The sequence below is a fragment of the Gopherus evgoodei genome, chromosome 4 (genome assembly GCF_007399415.2).
Source record: "Gopherus evgoodei ecotype Sinaloan lineage chromosome 4, rGopEvg1_v1.p, whole genome shotgun sequence".
Classification (NCBI taxonomy): Eukaryota; Metazoa; Chordata; order Testudines; family Testudinidae; genus Gopherus; species Gopherus evgoodei.
The window spans coordinates 41,270,261-41,285,262 of NC_044325.1; the positions used below are offsets into that span (position 1 = coordinate 41,270,261).

The following is a 15,002-nucleotide window of genomic DNA, read 5'->3' on the forward strand; positions in this document are numbered from 1 at the left end:
CTAGGGATGTCAGGAGAAGCAACTTCCTGTGTGTGATTTTTTTTGGAAGGCCTGGCTGTGTGTGTCGGGGGGGGAACCTCTCTGACTGGCAGTTTTCCACACATCTGCATCTCCTGGGGTAGAACAGCTGCTGCAGGAGGCAGGTAGAGCACCCTCTCCCCCTCACCACTGAGGAACTAACAGATGTTTTTGGCTATGGGAAGGGAGAAAAGAGGAAACAGACCATACCATTTTCACACAAGGTGAAGTAGGAGCCAACAGAGCCCAGCAACTCAGAGCATCCTTGCTCCCACTTCTCTTGTAAGAAATGGGGTGGCTCCTCTCTCTCTCTTCCTCCCCGCACTATTGCAACACCAGACCTGGGAAGGGTGGGAGGAGAACCACCATGGCGCTGCCCTTCCACTACACTGAGATGGGGTGTGGAAGATCCCCTGGAACTACTCCACCCCCACCCCGGCCTGGGTTGAGGGTGACGAACCTCCACAGCTGCAGAAGCAGAGGGGTGTTGCCGGGGGCATGGGCATATGTGGGGCAAAGAGGGTTCAGCATAGTTGTTGGGGCTGGGCAAGTGGAGTTGATATAAGGGCAATTAATTCATTTGGAGCAGGACCACACAATTAATTGCTGAGCGGCTCCATTAACACGGGGTGAAATCCACATGTAGAAGGTCCCTTTCTGATGCATAACTGAATAAAATCACCATAATTTGGACAACTGACTTGATCAAGAGTTAAGTCTGAAGAAAAATTAAGAAAGGACCACAGATTCAGACCTTTGTTGAAGATAAAATCTGTCCCCATTGGGCCCTTCAGTTCCCAAACTCTACAGCTTTGAGCTCAATGGCAGCATCCATTATGTACCAGTAAAAGAAAACTAATTACATACTCTCTGCAGGCTTCTTGCCATTAGGGAAGGGGTCATCACATCTCCACAGTGCCATCTGGGCCAGAAGCTTAGCAATAGCTTTGAGTTTTTAAGTGCCATGGCATATAGCTACTATAACAATTTGATTAAAAGAAAAACCTCAGTGATTGGCAATAAGGCCGTAAATAGTTAAATAACTATTAATTAAATATTGTTGATATTTTATCAGCTGAATTTTCCAAATTCCTGTCAGCATTTCTCTATCTTCTTATCTTGGATTGGGGCAAATGATCTCTTCTGGAGATCTGCAGTTGGAACAATGCTTTGTAGCCTCAATCTATTCTGGCGATACAAAGGAATGATTCATGAATGCAGTCTCCATTTGGACATGTAGGCAAGCAGGATCCTTCATTGTTGAAAGGTTATGTTCTACTAAAGCCATATTTAAAATTTAGGTAATTGCTGACTGGTTAAAGTGCTTTACAATTAAACCAGACTATAAGGAAGGGGTGGGGGAAATGTACCTTACAACAACTTGAAAGATGCCTGTTTATCATTAAGTCACATGGGGCTCTACATTCCTTGAGAAGCTACATCATCAGATAGTCAAGACAGGTTCTTATCTGACCTAGCTTCCAAAGGTCTTATCCCTGGGGAAACTTAAAATTGGACTAGACAAAGCATCTGAAAATATGCTGTAGCGCAAGGGATTAAATAATCTGATCGGTTTTAACCTGTCTTCTTTCTGTGGATGAAATCCTGAGGTCCTTGCTCACTAATTACTCAACAAAACTGCCACAGGAATAAAGGACTGAGTTAAAACTACATAATGACTCAGCGTTTGGCCCATAACTGTTAATTACTCTTTAAAACAATTTTTGTTCTAGTAGTTTGTCCTTCTTTGTGACTATGAATAATAATTAGGACCCAGTCCTGTGAAGTCTGAGTCTCCCACGTATCCCTACTGACTTCAATGGACTACTTATTTGACTAGTCAGGTGAATAAAGGTTGGCCGGATTGAGTCCCACAATATCTTTCACACTGCACTAGTTTTGCTGTAACCATGCTTATCTCCCCTACAGAACATTAGAGTGCCTCTTGAGCCTTTTGGAAATAAAAGGACAGCAACATCCAGGGCTTTGGGAAGAACATTTTATTGCTAAGCATATCCTTGAATGAAAATGCAAATAAGAAAGGAAGGAAAGAAAGAAAGAAGGGGGGAAAAAAGCAGTAACGTCACAATAACTCAAATGAATATCCTTGAGGTTCTGTGCATAAAACAACAGGAGTATGGTAGAAGCCCACATACAGAAATGCACGTTCCCAAAAAAATGTCAAATAGAAATTTACACAAAAAAAAGTAACAGAACAGAAAAGAACGTGGAATTTTTTTCTTTAAAAAAAGGAGGGGGAGGGTATAAAAAAGAAAGAAAGAAAGCAAGAAATCATTTCACAAGACTCCAAGAACAGCAATCTTTTACAGACATTGAGAAATAATCAACTTCAGATAGGTTCGGCCAGTTAAGTTGTCTAAAATCGTGCTTTCATACCTTTTTAAAATTTGTCTTTTTTTAGTTTTTAGTATTTAAAAACAAATCAAACAAAACAAAAAATAAACCACCCAAAAAACAACCTCACACACACACACACACACACACACACACACACACTGAAAGAGCTGTTAACTGCGAAAGCTTCTTCTCTAAACATTTGAGAAGGCTGCTTTTTATTTTGTTCCCATGTGCGTGTGTGCATTTGATGACACTTTTCTTCAAAGTCAAATATTCATGCGAATTATAAACACCAGCAAGAGTAGATTTCTAAATCTAAACAGCTGATTAGTTTTCATCTGTACACAGAGAAATTGTACATTTGTGATACTCCAAAGTCTTCAATTCATTTTGTGTTTGTTTTTCTTTTTGTCTCTCTCCCCCTTTTGCTTTTTTTGCACGTGACAGTCATGGCCATGAAACCAGTAGGTTATTGTTCTGTACAGTAAGTTACTCCCTTTCACATAATTGGGGAAAAATAAAAAACAAACCACTAAGATTAATTAAATCAACTAAAACAAACAAACAAAAATCCCAGTTTAACCATAAAACATTATATACATCAGGGTACTCTAGAAATTACACTAGCAAAAAAAGTAGTAAAATATGTAAACAAAATCTGAGAATTTTTTTTTTGTCCTTTTGACACAGGTAACTGTGACAAAGCTAAAGCACACACTCTCTTCACATTTTTATGGTTTGCTTTTTGTTGGTATTATTAAAATGTTTTTCTTCTAAAACAACATTCTCATTCCATGTAAACACCTTGACAGTTTCTGTTCCAGTCGTCCTATCAAACATATGGTGATAAATATATCTGTATATATATATATATTTATATATATAATACTATTATTAACTCCTTGTATTATTTTTTGTGTCACAGCAGCTTTATTCATTTCTTTTATATAAAAGAGAGAGTAAAGGGTGAATAGGGCAAATGGAAAGACAGATAGTCAGAAATGTCAAGCTACAAAATTAAAATATTACACATGAAAAACATCTCCATGTCAAAAAAAAACCCTATGAATTTTGCACTTGTTTGCAGCATGTGTTTGGCTTGTGTGACGTTTATGGTTCTTGTCTAAGGTTGAATTCCAGTATTGTCTTTCTGACCTCTTTATTCAACTGCTTTATTATTAATTTTTTTGCATGCATTGTAATCAGTCACAGAACCAGAACCCCAAAAAAAGGCTCCCTTCGTTTAGCATCGTATATCTAGCTCAGAGTGGCTCACCACTTTTCTTTTGCTCCCCCCAGCCCCCCCACTTATTTAGCCATAGTTTGGCTGTGTTAATGCACACTCACTGGTATTGTCAAATAAAGCCAATGACCCCAATCAAACCAGACTGAAACCTATCTGTTCATGAGTTCAGTTGCAGATACTGAAGCCAAATCTAAGGGGGACCAGTTTTCCATAAGAATCATCTTCATCGTCACCCATTACACACTTTCACTGTGCTATTAGCAAATAACTTACTGTAGACAACGGATTCTAGAGACCACACAACCAGATATGTAGAGTGAACACCAATGGGTAGCTTTTGAGTTCATATATGGCAATAGTCTCTCTTTATTTATTAGGTGGGTCCCTCCCCCCCAGGATTTCTTCTTGACTCATGTCCTGGTTCATTCTCTTCTCCCCTTCACACCTCCCAACGCCCAAAAAGAAAAAAAAAAACAAATAAAAACCAACAAGCCCCCAAACCATTTATTCCCCGCCCCCCTCAGATCTCAAAAAATTATATGTATGCTGGACACGGCCAGATCAGTTTGTTTGATTTTTTTGTTTGTTTGTTTAAAATGTTTATGCATTTTTTTCTTTTTCTTTCTTTCTTTTTTTTTAATAAGTAAACTGAAAAATGATCGATACAGTCAAAGATCACGAACATCATTAAGACTCACTTGGAGATATGAAACAAGTAAGCCATGAAATCTTCTACCTTTTGCGGAAAGTTCAGCGAAGAGGAGAAGTGGAGACTTCCAAGTCCGTCAGCATGGTAGAGCTGCATGTGCCATCTCCAGAATGCTAAGTGTGCTTTATAATACAGTAGGGCAGAGTTTGCTGACTCCAAGCAATGACTGAGACGTTAACAGTCACAGCTGAATTTTTTTCCCAATTTTTTTTCCCATAAACTGTAGCTCCCAATCTCATTAGCTGTAACGGCTCTGATATTTCAGTTAAATCTCATTAAGTATATATATATTTATATATAAATAAGTATATTTTTACACATAATACTCTTTGTCCTTGTTTTTCTGTTTCTTGTGGCCACTCTTTGTGCTCTGCTGCTTCTCCTTCACGAGCGTGCCATTGCTCTGGGCTGAGTTGCTGATGTAGTTCCGCGTCTCATCCACCTGATAGGACCCCTCGTCCCTGTTCCTGTACTTGTACATGGCATACAGGAGGATCAGGATGCAGAGGGCGGCAGCAGCCACAATACCGACGACCATCCCTGTTGTGCTGCTCGACTCACGGACCACCTCTGAGGCCCCCGGAACCCGTCTGATTCCTGGCTCCGTGGGGTTTGCTGTGGGCACATTACGGAACATGGGGGAAGTTATTAGCGGGCTCTTCAGCTTTGTGCTGTCTAGCTCATAGGCAGTGGGCAACGGAAGCAAGACTATGTCAGGCTGGGGTTTGAGCTCACGGTTATTCATTTTGCCAGCGGGCAATTTGGGCACCATCCCAGTCGAGGACGAAGCTGTGGAGCGGATCAGCTCAGGGGACAAAGCCGTGGTAGTAGTCCTACCAGTTTCGGAGACTTTGTTAGGTCTAAAGTCCTTGGATTCCCACTTAGGTGCATGTGCTTTGTAGCCACCTTCGAAGACTGAAGTGGAAAGACTCTTATCTGTTACCAAGGAGAAGGTGGTGTAAAAATCTTCATCATCAGTAGGGGGTAGGTTAGAGTCAAAGGTTTCCCCTGAGCCATACCCAGATATCACCAAGCCATCATCATCACAACCATCGCTGCCTTGGTCCGACAAGCAAGGTAACCCCGCCTCAGAGGTCATGGACAGGGAATCTTTGGTGGTCTCAATAATGGTGAGGAGGGGGCGAAAGGTAGGGGGGAGTGTAATGAAAGGTGCACGAGTAGCAATAGGAGGGATATCTAAAGGGTCTTCTACAAGTAGAGGGATAACTAATTCACCTCCTGGGATTGAAAAGAAAAAACAGAAGATTAGTAAACATTAGTGACACAGTGCATCATGTTCAATTCCCTGAGCTCAAAGGTGGTGGAGGACTCAGTAGTTATGAAGAAGTGTCATGGAGCCAGCTTTCCTGCCCCTAACCACACCATCAACACACTTTTCCAGGGTTCTAGGAAGCTTTCTGCCCAACCCTCCTGTTGAGATAGGTAAACTGGCCATTCCAATTCCTTTCTCTTTTAATCTCTGCTAGGTACGTTCAAGTGAGAGAATTTTGAAATCCTAGTGACCAAAGGGTTTGCAGTCCTAAAGATACTCTCAAGTGACTGTGCAGATTTCAAACTTGGCATGGTTCCATTTTCTGATGTCTTTTACTATATGGGAAAAAGAATACTTAATTGTGGAATTACTCCAAACCTCCAGACAGAACTGTTCTCTTGGGTTGGATTTTGCTGCTGACGCATGCTGATTTTACCAGTTTTTTCTCTGTTCTTGTTACTGGTATTTCTTCTCTGCCATTTGAGTTCCACAGCAACAGTTCCCAGTTCAACCTTTTTTTCTTGTTTGTCCATCCTGTTTTTTAAATTGTGTGAGTGAATGAAGTGTGCATGAAAGGCAGGGATGGACTGTTGTGGTTGGAACTAGATGTAGTGCAAGAAGGCACAGAGAGTGCCTCAATGCATGTTTGTCTTTTTTATCTTCAATACCCTCTGCTACTCTAGACCTTTCCCTCTTCCTGCCCCTTCTCAGCTCTGCTAACGCACCCTGATATTGATTTACAATACAATACTCCTTGTTGTTTCAGTGCTGGGCTTTAAGGGACACTGATAATGATATGGACAAATAAGAAGTACGATGACCTAAATCAGGATTTGATTCCAGGCCACGAAAGTGAAGAGTAATCTCCATCCTGCACTTTCTGGCATTTCTTTCTGTGCTGATGGTTGTGATGAATGTTACTTTTTCTCTAGCCTGGCAGACAGCTTTCTGCGAAGCAGGTACTAAATGAGAAAGTCTCATAATCTGCTGTCTGGGAGTGCTTGTGCTGTGAACAACCAGCAGCCATTCCTCACTTTCTCCATACCCAAGCTCATTATCTCTGCAAATGAGACACCCAAGGTCATTTCAGAACCTGGGTATCTCAGCACCACTGTGGTGCTTGCAAGCAATGAGGCCTCCAAAGATTATTTGTTTTATCAGGGTATAGGCTTGAGTCACACTTTCACCATAATGTGACTCTATTTTCAGGCTCAGGAAGCTATCAGTCCACTTGTCTTTTCCGTGGGTATGAAAGCACAGTGGATTATTCTCACATACGTTCAGATCACACAGTCTTGTGCTTAAGTACAGATTTCTATCTTTTTTGTTAACTGAGTCATGTTGCCGTTGCATGTAAATTTTGCTTTTAGTTATAAGTTTTGTTAGGCATTTAAGCTAATTGGGCTGTATCCTGAGAGCCTAAGGTAAACCATCCTCAGGCAAGTTCCCATTACTTTCAATGGGCATTTTGCCTTAGGAAAGACTAAGTATAAACTGAGGGCCATGCATGTTGAGTAATCATTTTCATCAGTGTAAAGTGAGTGCCTAGTTGTGTAAAACATTACCACTAGCGTGAGTGGAGAATTCTGAGGATTTAGTATTATTTTGCTCACACTTTGCACAAGTATATATGGCTACAGAAAGTGCAAGGCAATAGAGAATCGGACAGAATAAAAAACTATGGCTTTGCTTAATTCATTTGTATTAATTAATTGTTTTTCATCTAAGTGACTGTTGAATGGCGTTGGGTAAAAAATTTGGCTATTGCACTGTGGTGCTCTATTGTATTTTCTCATTTGTTTCACACTGAATTTCCATTGGTAGTTCCACTGCCAAGGGTAGTTCTGCAAAATATATGCTATGATCAGAGAGTATGATTTTGCCCTAAATTTTGTTTGCTGGGTGCTTGCAGGTTTACCATCATTTTGATCCAAATTTATTTGGGCAGCAGTCATTTTTAACCACCAATTGGAGTGTACAAATGGAGTCTCAGGGCCTTTAAAATGTACTACCTTTAATATTTCAAATCGGAAAGCAACAGTGGCATATGGTTATTCGTATTCTTCCGTAGGGGTAAAATGCTGGTACCACTGAAGTCAATGGAAACCTTAATGTTTACTTAAGTGGCACTAGAAATTAGCCCCAAATTAGAATCCATTATTTTACTTAGCTTCTTTATAATATCCATGGAGCAAAGCTCGTTCTAATGTATGAGATGAAAATGGCAATTTGGACATGTCATTTAATTTTCTGAGCTTCCAGGTAATGTTCCTGCCACTTCTGTTACTGAACAAAGAAGGGAAAAGTTGAATATTATGTATCTAAAATAATCCCACAGGATTTCTTCAAATTGTATCTGTTCAGTACAAACATGGGAAAGGCAAAGCGCATTATTACTCTGCAGTTTGCCAAACTACTACATTGCATTTTGTGAACCTGTGATTCTGGTCTCCTTCTTGTGAAATAATAACAGGAACTTGTCTTGTTCCTGTTTATGCTATTGTTTTAGAAGCTTGTTTTCTGTCCATTATTAGCGTGGGGCATGGATAATCCATTTTATCACACGGTCTCAGGACAAACTTGAACAAGGGCCTTCAGGAAAAGATCATCTATCAGAATAAGTTCTATGGACTATATAAGACTGAATAAAATAATGGAATTTTCAGCCAAATATGAAATTGAGCTGCCTGTTGAGTGGGGAATTGAAGTCCCTGAAAGTCATCTGAGGTCTGTTGAGTGGCTAATAGTGTCCCTTTAAGTGATTTTAAGACCAATTCATCCAACATTATACAATAGCATTTATCTGCAAGTTTAGTGCACCATCTGTGATACACAATTGGAGTCAGAAGCTTGGCGGTTTTTAATTGCCCATCTAAAGCTTCTGAAGTGCCTGTGTTATTAAAAGCTACTATGCTTACAAATGGATTCTGTTGATCTGCCACCCAATAGGGCAATATTTTGGGCAGCTTTCATCCCACAGGGAAATACTTTAGTCCATTTTACTATCAAGTCTTTGGACTTGACCTCAAGGAGATGGAAATATTTAGTTTTTAAAACTGGAAGACAAAGCTTTCATTAACAGAACAACTACTTGCATTAAAAAGCAATTCATTTTTCTAGGATTTTTTTTTACTTGCAGTTAATGATCAAATATAATGTCATTATAAAATGGTGGGTTTTTCATGAAACGTGAAGAAGAGTCTAACAGAGCTATTAGGATTAATGGGGTTCCACATATGTAACTGAGAGCAGATATTGTCTCTTTGTGTACAAAAGTAGGTCAGAAAGAAGACTATGAGCCAAATTCAGAGGTGACTCTGAGTCTTAGCAGGTATCTGAGAGGTGGTATAACTTATGTGCTTGTACGGCTGAGACAATTTAGGCTTTCGTGGAATCACTTAATCTCACCTCTGAATTTGGCCCAGTGTGTCTGGTGAGCCACATCAAGGGTGCAAGCTACACCCAAAAAAATAAGATACAGTTAAGGATCTTTCTCCTGGGGTTCATGGTTTTTAGAGGAATCATTTCCCTACCAAGGAATACATTGGTCAAAGTTGCTAAGATATTGTGGCTCTTGGAATTCATGGTTTGGTTTGGTTTTTGGATTGGTTGACAGAATGTTTTTTCATTTGAACTAAAATTGGCTAGTATTTCATACATGATGTCCCAACAATAACACAGTGAGAAAGGAGTATTTAGGTTTGTTACCTGATTGTAAGTACATATTGCTGCTTCCTGTGAATGTGTAATTTCACATTGAACCTAGAAATCTCCGCCTACATCTAAGAGTTGAAACTTTCTCACACAGTGGCTCTCTGGTGCAGACCCTTAAGGTTCAGGCCTTTCCCTATACAATTAGTGCCCACTTTATTGTCCAAAGTATGTATAGTACCAAAAGAGATACAAGCGGTACAGAGAAGGAAACCACTGTGTTTTCAAATAACTGTAGAGGGATCCAGTCATCTGACTCCCATTAAATAAATGGTCAGGATTAAAATCTCTTAATTACTTCTTTGAAAAGGAATCTAATGGTGCAAAGGGCTACATTAGTGCTAAATATTTGTGGGCCAATTCTTGAAGTCCTTCATGATTTGGTCCATTATTATTGAGTTGTGCAGCTAACTCTTAGAAAATGTACAGAGAAATTCCCGCCTAAAAGATATCTGCCGCTCTCTGTTTGATTGAGGTTCAACTGCAGAGACATGGGATGTTGGTTTCTGGCTGTTATTGCTTTGTTTGGAAAGCAAGCATCAGTTAGTGGTGCTGGTGGATGAGATGTGGATTCAGAACTTGTTTATACCATTCAAAGCATCCCAAGAAGATAGCAGGGCCTTTTCTGTTTACAGTCTTGCCCATTCCCCTTGTCCCCTCTCCCCAGCGGATAGGTGCTCCCTGAAGAAAGCTGTGCAATTGAAGTGGCTTGTGTTGACAGCACAGTGCTGAAAGATGAAATAAAAGGAATAGATAAAATGGCTTCCTCCGCTGTGGCAGGGATGCAGAATAAGTGCCAAGTGCCAACAGCTGTACCAAGAGGATTGAGGTCTGTGTGGTGTGAAGCCCCAACCCAACAAAACACTAATATCCAAGTGCTTCCTTTGGATTTCTTCTTTCTTGGGACAAGCACAGTGTGTGTTCCTTAAAGTTAGCATTTTAAATCTGGAATTTATACTTTTTTGAGAGGGCTGTGCTTTCCTTTAAACTAGTAGGACCACTGGGGATATAAAAGGTCTACTTTAGCCTTGAAGGCTGCCCTGCTTTTTCCTTTATGAGTGCTTTATAGATATATAATTCATACCTCTGGGGCTGATCTACTGTAAGGGCTCGCTGTCACTGGAAAAGATGGAGTGTAAAAAATTTAATAGAAGCCTTCTGAACTGTGAGGATGTTGTGGGTCAATCATGAATGTAGAGGGCATCAAGCAAAAAAAAAAAAAAAAAAAAAAAAAGAGTTAGCAACCTCCAATTCTCATCTTTCTGGCCAAGACTGTTTCACTAGCGTCTCAAGCATCAAAGAGAGGCAGCACAAAAAGCGCACACACAAACAGAATCCTGAAAGATTCAACTTCTAACTCTCACGATGAATATAAGGGGACACAACACTGTCTCTTCCAGATGTGGCTGAAAATCTTTAAGGTGCCAGCCGAAAAGCCCAGCACAGCATATTCACATCCTCAGGTATTGAAATTTGACATCCAAAGTCTCTCATTTACATTTTATTCTTATTCTCTTGCACTGAAACTCAACTCCATTTTCAGACCAAAACATCCTGCTATGGAAAATAATCCGTTCCTTACTCCCTGCCCCATATATGCAAGTTGGGTGCCAAGAAATTCTCATTAAGTCACTGAGTTTTTCAACACTTGAGGTTTGGTCTCCTGTGAGTTCTTTGAGGGTGAAGAGGGAAAATATTCAGACCACTGTTCTTGAGTCACAGGAAAGCTGATGCTAATATGAAATCTAGCAGATGAGCATTTTTAATATTCTCTCACCTCTTTCCAACCTCATTCAATTGAAAGTGACTGTCAGTAACACAACGGCAGGCATCACTTCCCCAGTGGGAGTGCCTTAGCCTTCTGCCTCAAACATCCTTACTCCCCGCTTCCTTCTAGAGCACCAATTGTTTCCAAAGTGACTAGCCAAAACCCTAGTTTTGGGGCCAGATTTGGTTTAACTGAATTGTTTTGAAACATGTGAGACCCCACAAGAACCTGTTTACAGGAATCTCTAACAAAATCCACTTTCCTAGTGGCAAACAGCAAAAGCTAAATTAAGAGCTCAATCTTGATCACACTGAGGTCAATGTCGAAACTCCCACTGGTTTCAAAGGTTTATTTATACTTAGACAGAAACAGTCAGTTATGTCAAGGCCTGAGTGTTGATAACTAGGGATAAGAGATCTCTTTGGAGGAAAGAAGAACTGACTTCACCTTTCCTGGGGGTATAAGAATTGGATGAGATGGTTCTCAATTTAGTATGAAGTTTAAAGTTTGGAGAGAATTTGGTCTCTGTAAATTGTTGGTCACCTCAGCAAATACCAGTTTCAGCATGGCCTGAGTGGGGAAATACCCCAGAAAAAATAATGTACTGGTTTTTAAGATGTAATCGCAGCCAGGAGGCAGTGGTAATCTCATGAGAGAGCTGCTTCTCATTATGTTTCCAACCTAAGTGTTAGATTGAAAATGTTTATCTAAGCATTCAGACTTTGAACTGCTTCTCTAACCCAAACAGAAGCGTAATCAAACTCTTCTGAGTTTCTCCCATCACTGTTTTAAATCCACTTGATTCACAGACAGTAAAGACAACTTGTTAGTCAACATAATTACCGGTTCCATTTACAGCATCAGTTTTTCAGGGAAGCTGTCAGCTGAACCTGAGTTATCGGCTATATACTTAGTAGCATGCTACTATGCTGGCCCTTTAAAAGTCTACCTGTATTAAAGGAAGGACATCTTTTTTTGTTTTTACCAGGAACTCAATGTTATTCAGTGGAATTCATGCTGCAGAGAAGGACGTCCCCAAGAGACAGAGCGAATTTTAAAAGTCCAGGACATTCAAATGTTGGGAGAAGAGGAGAACTAGTAAAATCTACAATTGCTGGAAGAGGTTAGTAGTCATGATGCTAGGGCCATTTTGGTTGAAGGGTTTGCACTCTAACAGTACACTTGAGAGTATCTTTTTGACTCTGGCAGAAACAAGAAGATTGACGATCAAGGAAATTAGCAGGAAGAATATGCTTCTGTAGGAACAGAGGGAACTGGAGATAAGAGTAACTAGGGACTTTATTGCCAAATGGGGACCAGTGACTTAAAGAAACTTCCCTTGTTTTCTCCTGGAATATAGTCTACACACCAGGCTACAGCAAGTTTACATATGAATGAAAACTCTTGGCATTAGCTCTGATTCTTTCTGTGGGAGGCAAAAGAGACTGCGGCGAGAATTGACAGAGAGTGGGAGTGAATTACCCTGGGCTCCTTCAACCCCTCCTACAAAGAGTAGTACAATCACATAATTGGAAATCTAGAGAGAGCATGTAATATAACAGCAAATACCAAAACAAACACATCCAAAAATTAAATAAAGGAATTTATGCTTTTTTCTCTCAAAACCAAACCACACATTAGAAAATAAAAATTCCACAACAAAATTAAGCTCATCAAAAGAAAAGAAAAACAACAACAACAACAACAACAGGTCATTCGCTTTACCAGAAAAAGAAAGATAAAACCCAAGAAAACTGAAAAAAAAAGAATACAGGAAATCAAAAATGTTTCTTTTTTTAAAAAAAAAGTACTCAAAAATATATAAAATTAGCTATAAGAAAGCATACCACATTGATTTCATATAGTCAACTTACATCAACAAATTGCCCGCATGTTTTTTGGCATGAAAGAAAAATTTACAAAAGAAAGTTGTGTAAGAATGCTCTTGGACAAGTAGAATTGCCACATTCTTGTAACTTGATTTTTTTGTTTTGTTGTCGTTCTTAAAAACTTTTTTTTAGCAAAATGTTTATTATTTCTTTTTTAAATATAATTATTTTACGACAAAGGGTGATACAGGGAGGCAACAACACATACATCCACACCACATAACATGAAAAGAAAAAAATCTTGCACCTTAACAAATTTGAATTTATTTCTCTGTTGTTTTTGGTTATAAATTATATGTTTGCTTTATGTAAAATGTTTCACATGTTACAATTGAAAAAAATGTACACTTTAGAATTTGCTTTGACTGTTTATGTATCTACAGATCAAATGCTTTTTGAGAATCAAGGCTTTTTTTGTCTTTTTGGTCAATTCAATATATATTTTTAAAAACATTTTCTTTTCTTTTTTTCCTAGAATTTTTTTGTGTGTGTTTTAAGGAATGGATGACGGCACATAAAATTTTAACAATGCTAAAGAAAGGCTGGGGAGGGGACTTATGGGAAGAAAAAAGATGCCTAGGGTGGATGGGTTGGGAGTGTAAAATCTATGAGTGTACTACACAGGAGATGAAGATGATGGGAGTGAATGTGTAAGTCAGTTGCCATGTCCATGTAAGGGCGGTACGGAGTGATCTAGCAGCATTAGAGCTTCTGGCTGTAAGGAAGGGATGGGCAATATACAAAAACAAATGAGCATATTCATGCCCATCAACAAAAAGAAAGAACAGAACTCTAACATTGACAATCTCACAAACCCTAAGCTGCAACTTCTTCAACATGCAAGTTACAAAAAATTAATAATAATCAGTTTCATTAAAGATTCTGAAATTATAAAAACAGTTAAAGCTTTTTCCTACTAAAAATAGCAGTAAAATACATAAACTAATAATAATAATAATAGAGATTAAAAAACAAAAAAACAAGAAAACTAGCATTATGCACTGGAATTAGAACAACTTCAACTGCAGCTATGCACAGCCTCATGTTCACCAAGAAGTTGACATCAATGTTCTAAGGAATTGAAGCCATTAGTTGCTTCAGTGAATGAAGCCATCTATTTTAAATGCCGGGGTGCTTTGGTATCCCCTCCCCCTGAACTTGATAGTTTTAAATTCAGATTCTTTAGAACTGTGGTCTGGAAAATATGGATATAGGATTCTGCAGGTGAAGTAGTTCCTTGTTTAAAGAGGGAAGTACGGGGGAAATTGCAGAAAACAATTCATAACTTTTGTTTTTTGTTGTCATTAGATTGGAACAACCCAAATGTAAGATAGAAATCCAACCATTGAAAAGAAATACATCAAATATAGATTATAGAGATACACTAAAAAAACAAAAACAAAAAAGCACTTTATTCCCCAGCAAGAAGGGAGAAAAGAACAACTGTGGTTTTTTTTAAATTTATTTTTAAAGAAAAAAATATTCCACACACTTTCAAAGATGAACAAACCAGATGCACACATTGAAAAGGAACAAGCAAAGCAGTCTAGGGACACTTTCATCATTTGGATTTTTTTTGCTTATGGATTGCATTCCCTCCATTTTAAATTTTCTTTTAATTTTTGGCCAAAAAACTCCCCACCCACCAATGTACTGCTTTTTTTCATTACTTTTTTTAAAAATAAACACAAGGGAAAAAAGGACGTGCAGTCTGGATGTACGTCATAAATAGACATAGGAAAAGAAAGAAGAAATTGGCTGAGATTGACAAATGGGTTATATAATAGCTTCATTTTACTGTAGGATGTTAATAATAATAATAATAATAATAATGCATGCTTAAAGTAAGTTGCATTTAGGGAAAGTAGAAAAACAGAACAGCAAGCTAGGACTTAGGAGGGAGGGAAAGGGAAGTTAGCAAAGACAATGACTCAAGGAACAAGGTGGTATATCATTCCATGCCTGTCCAGTAAGGGCAAAGTACATTCCAAAGGGTTCGGTGCAGGTTATGGGAAGAGATTAGAAGGGTT

General features: G+C 38.9%; 1 protein-coding gene across 28 annotated transcripts in view; it reads right to left on the reverse strand.

Annotated features, from left to right (window-relative positions):
• Nucleotides 1-2,002: 2,002 nt before the first annotated feature.
• Nucleotides 2,003-15,002, reverse strand: part of NRXN3 (neurexin 3) — a 1,499,321-nt gene continuing 1,486,321 nt past the window's right edge. For 13 of the 28 annotated variants that reach the window (XM_030559000.1, XM_030559003.1, XM_030558999.1 and 10 more), the window contains one exon: nucleotides 2,003-5,570. In XM_030559000.1, coding sequence (XP_030414860.1) covers nucleotides 4,645-5,570 — 926 coding nt within the window. In that variant the 3' untranslated portion in view covers nucleotides 2,003-4,644. Of the gene's footprint in view, nucleotides 5,571-12,957; nucleotides 13,688-15,002 lie in introns of all 28 variants that reach the window. The other 15 variants (XM_030559013.1, XM_030559011.1, XM_030559012.1 and 12 more) reach the window with 3 other exon arrangements.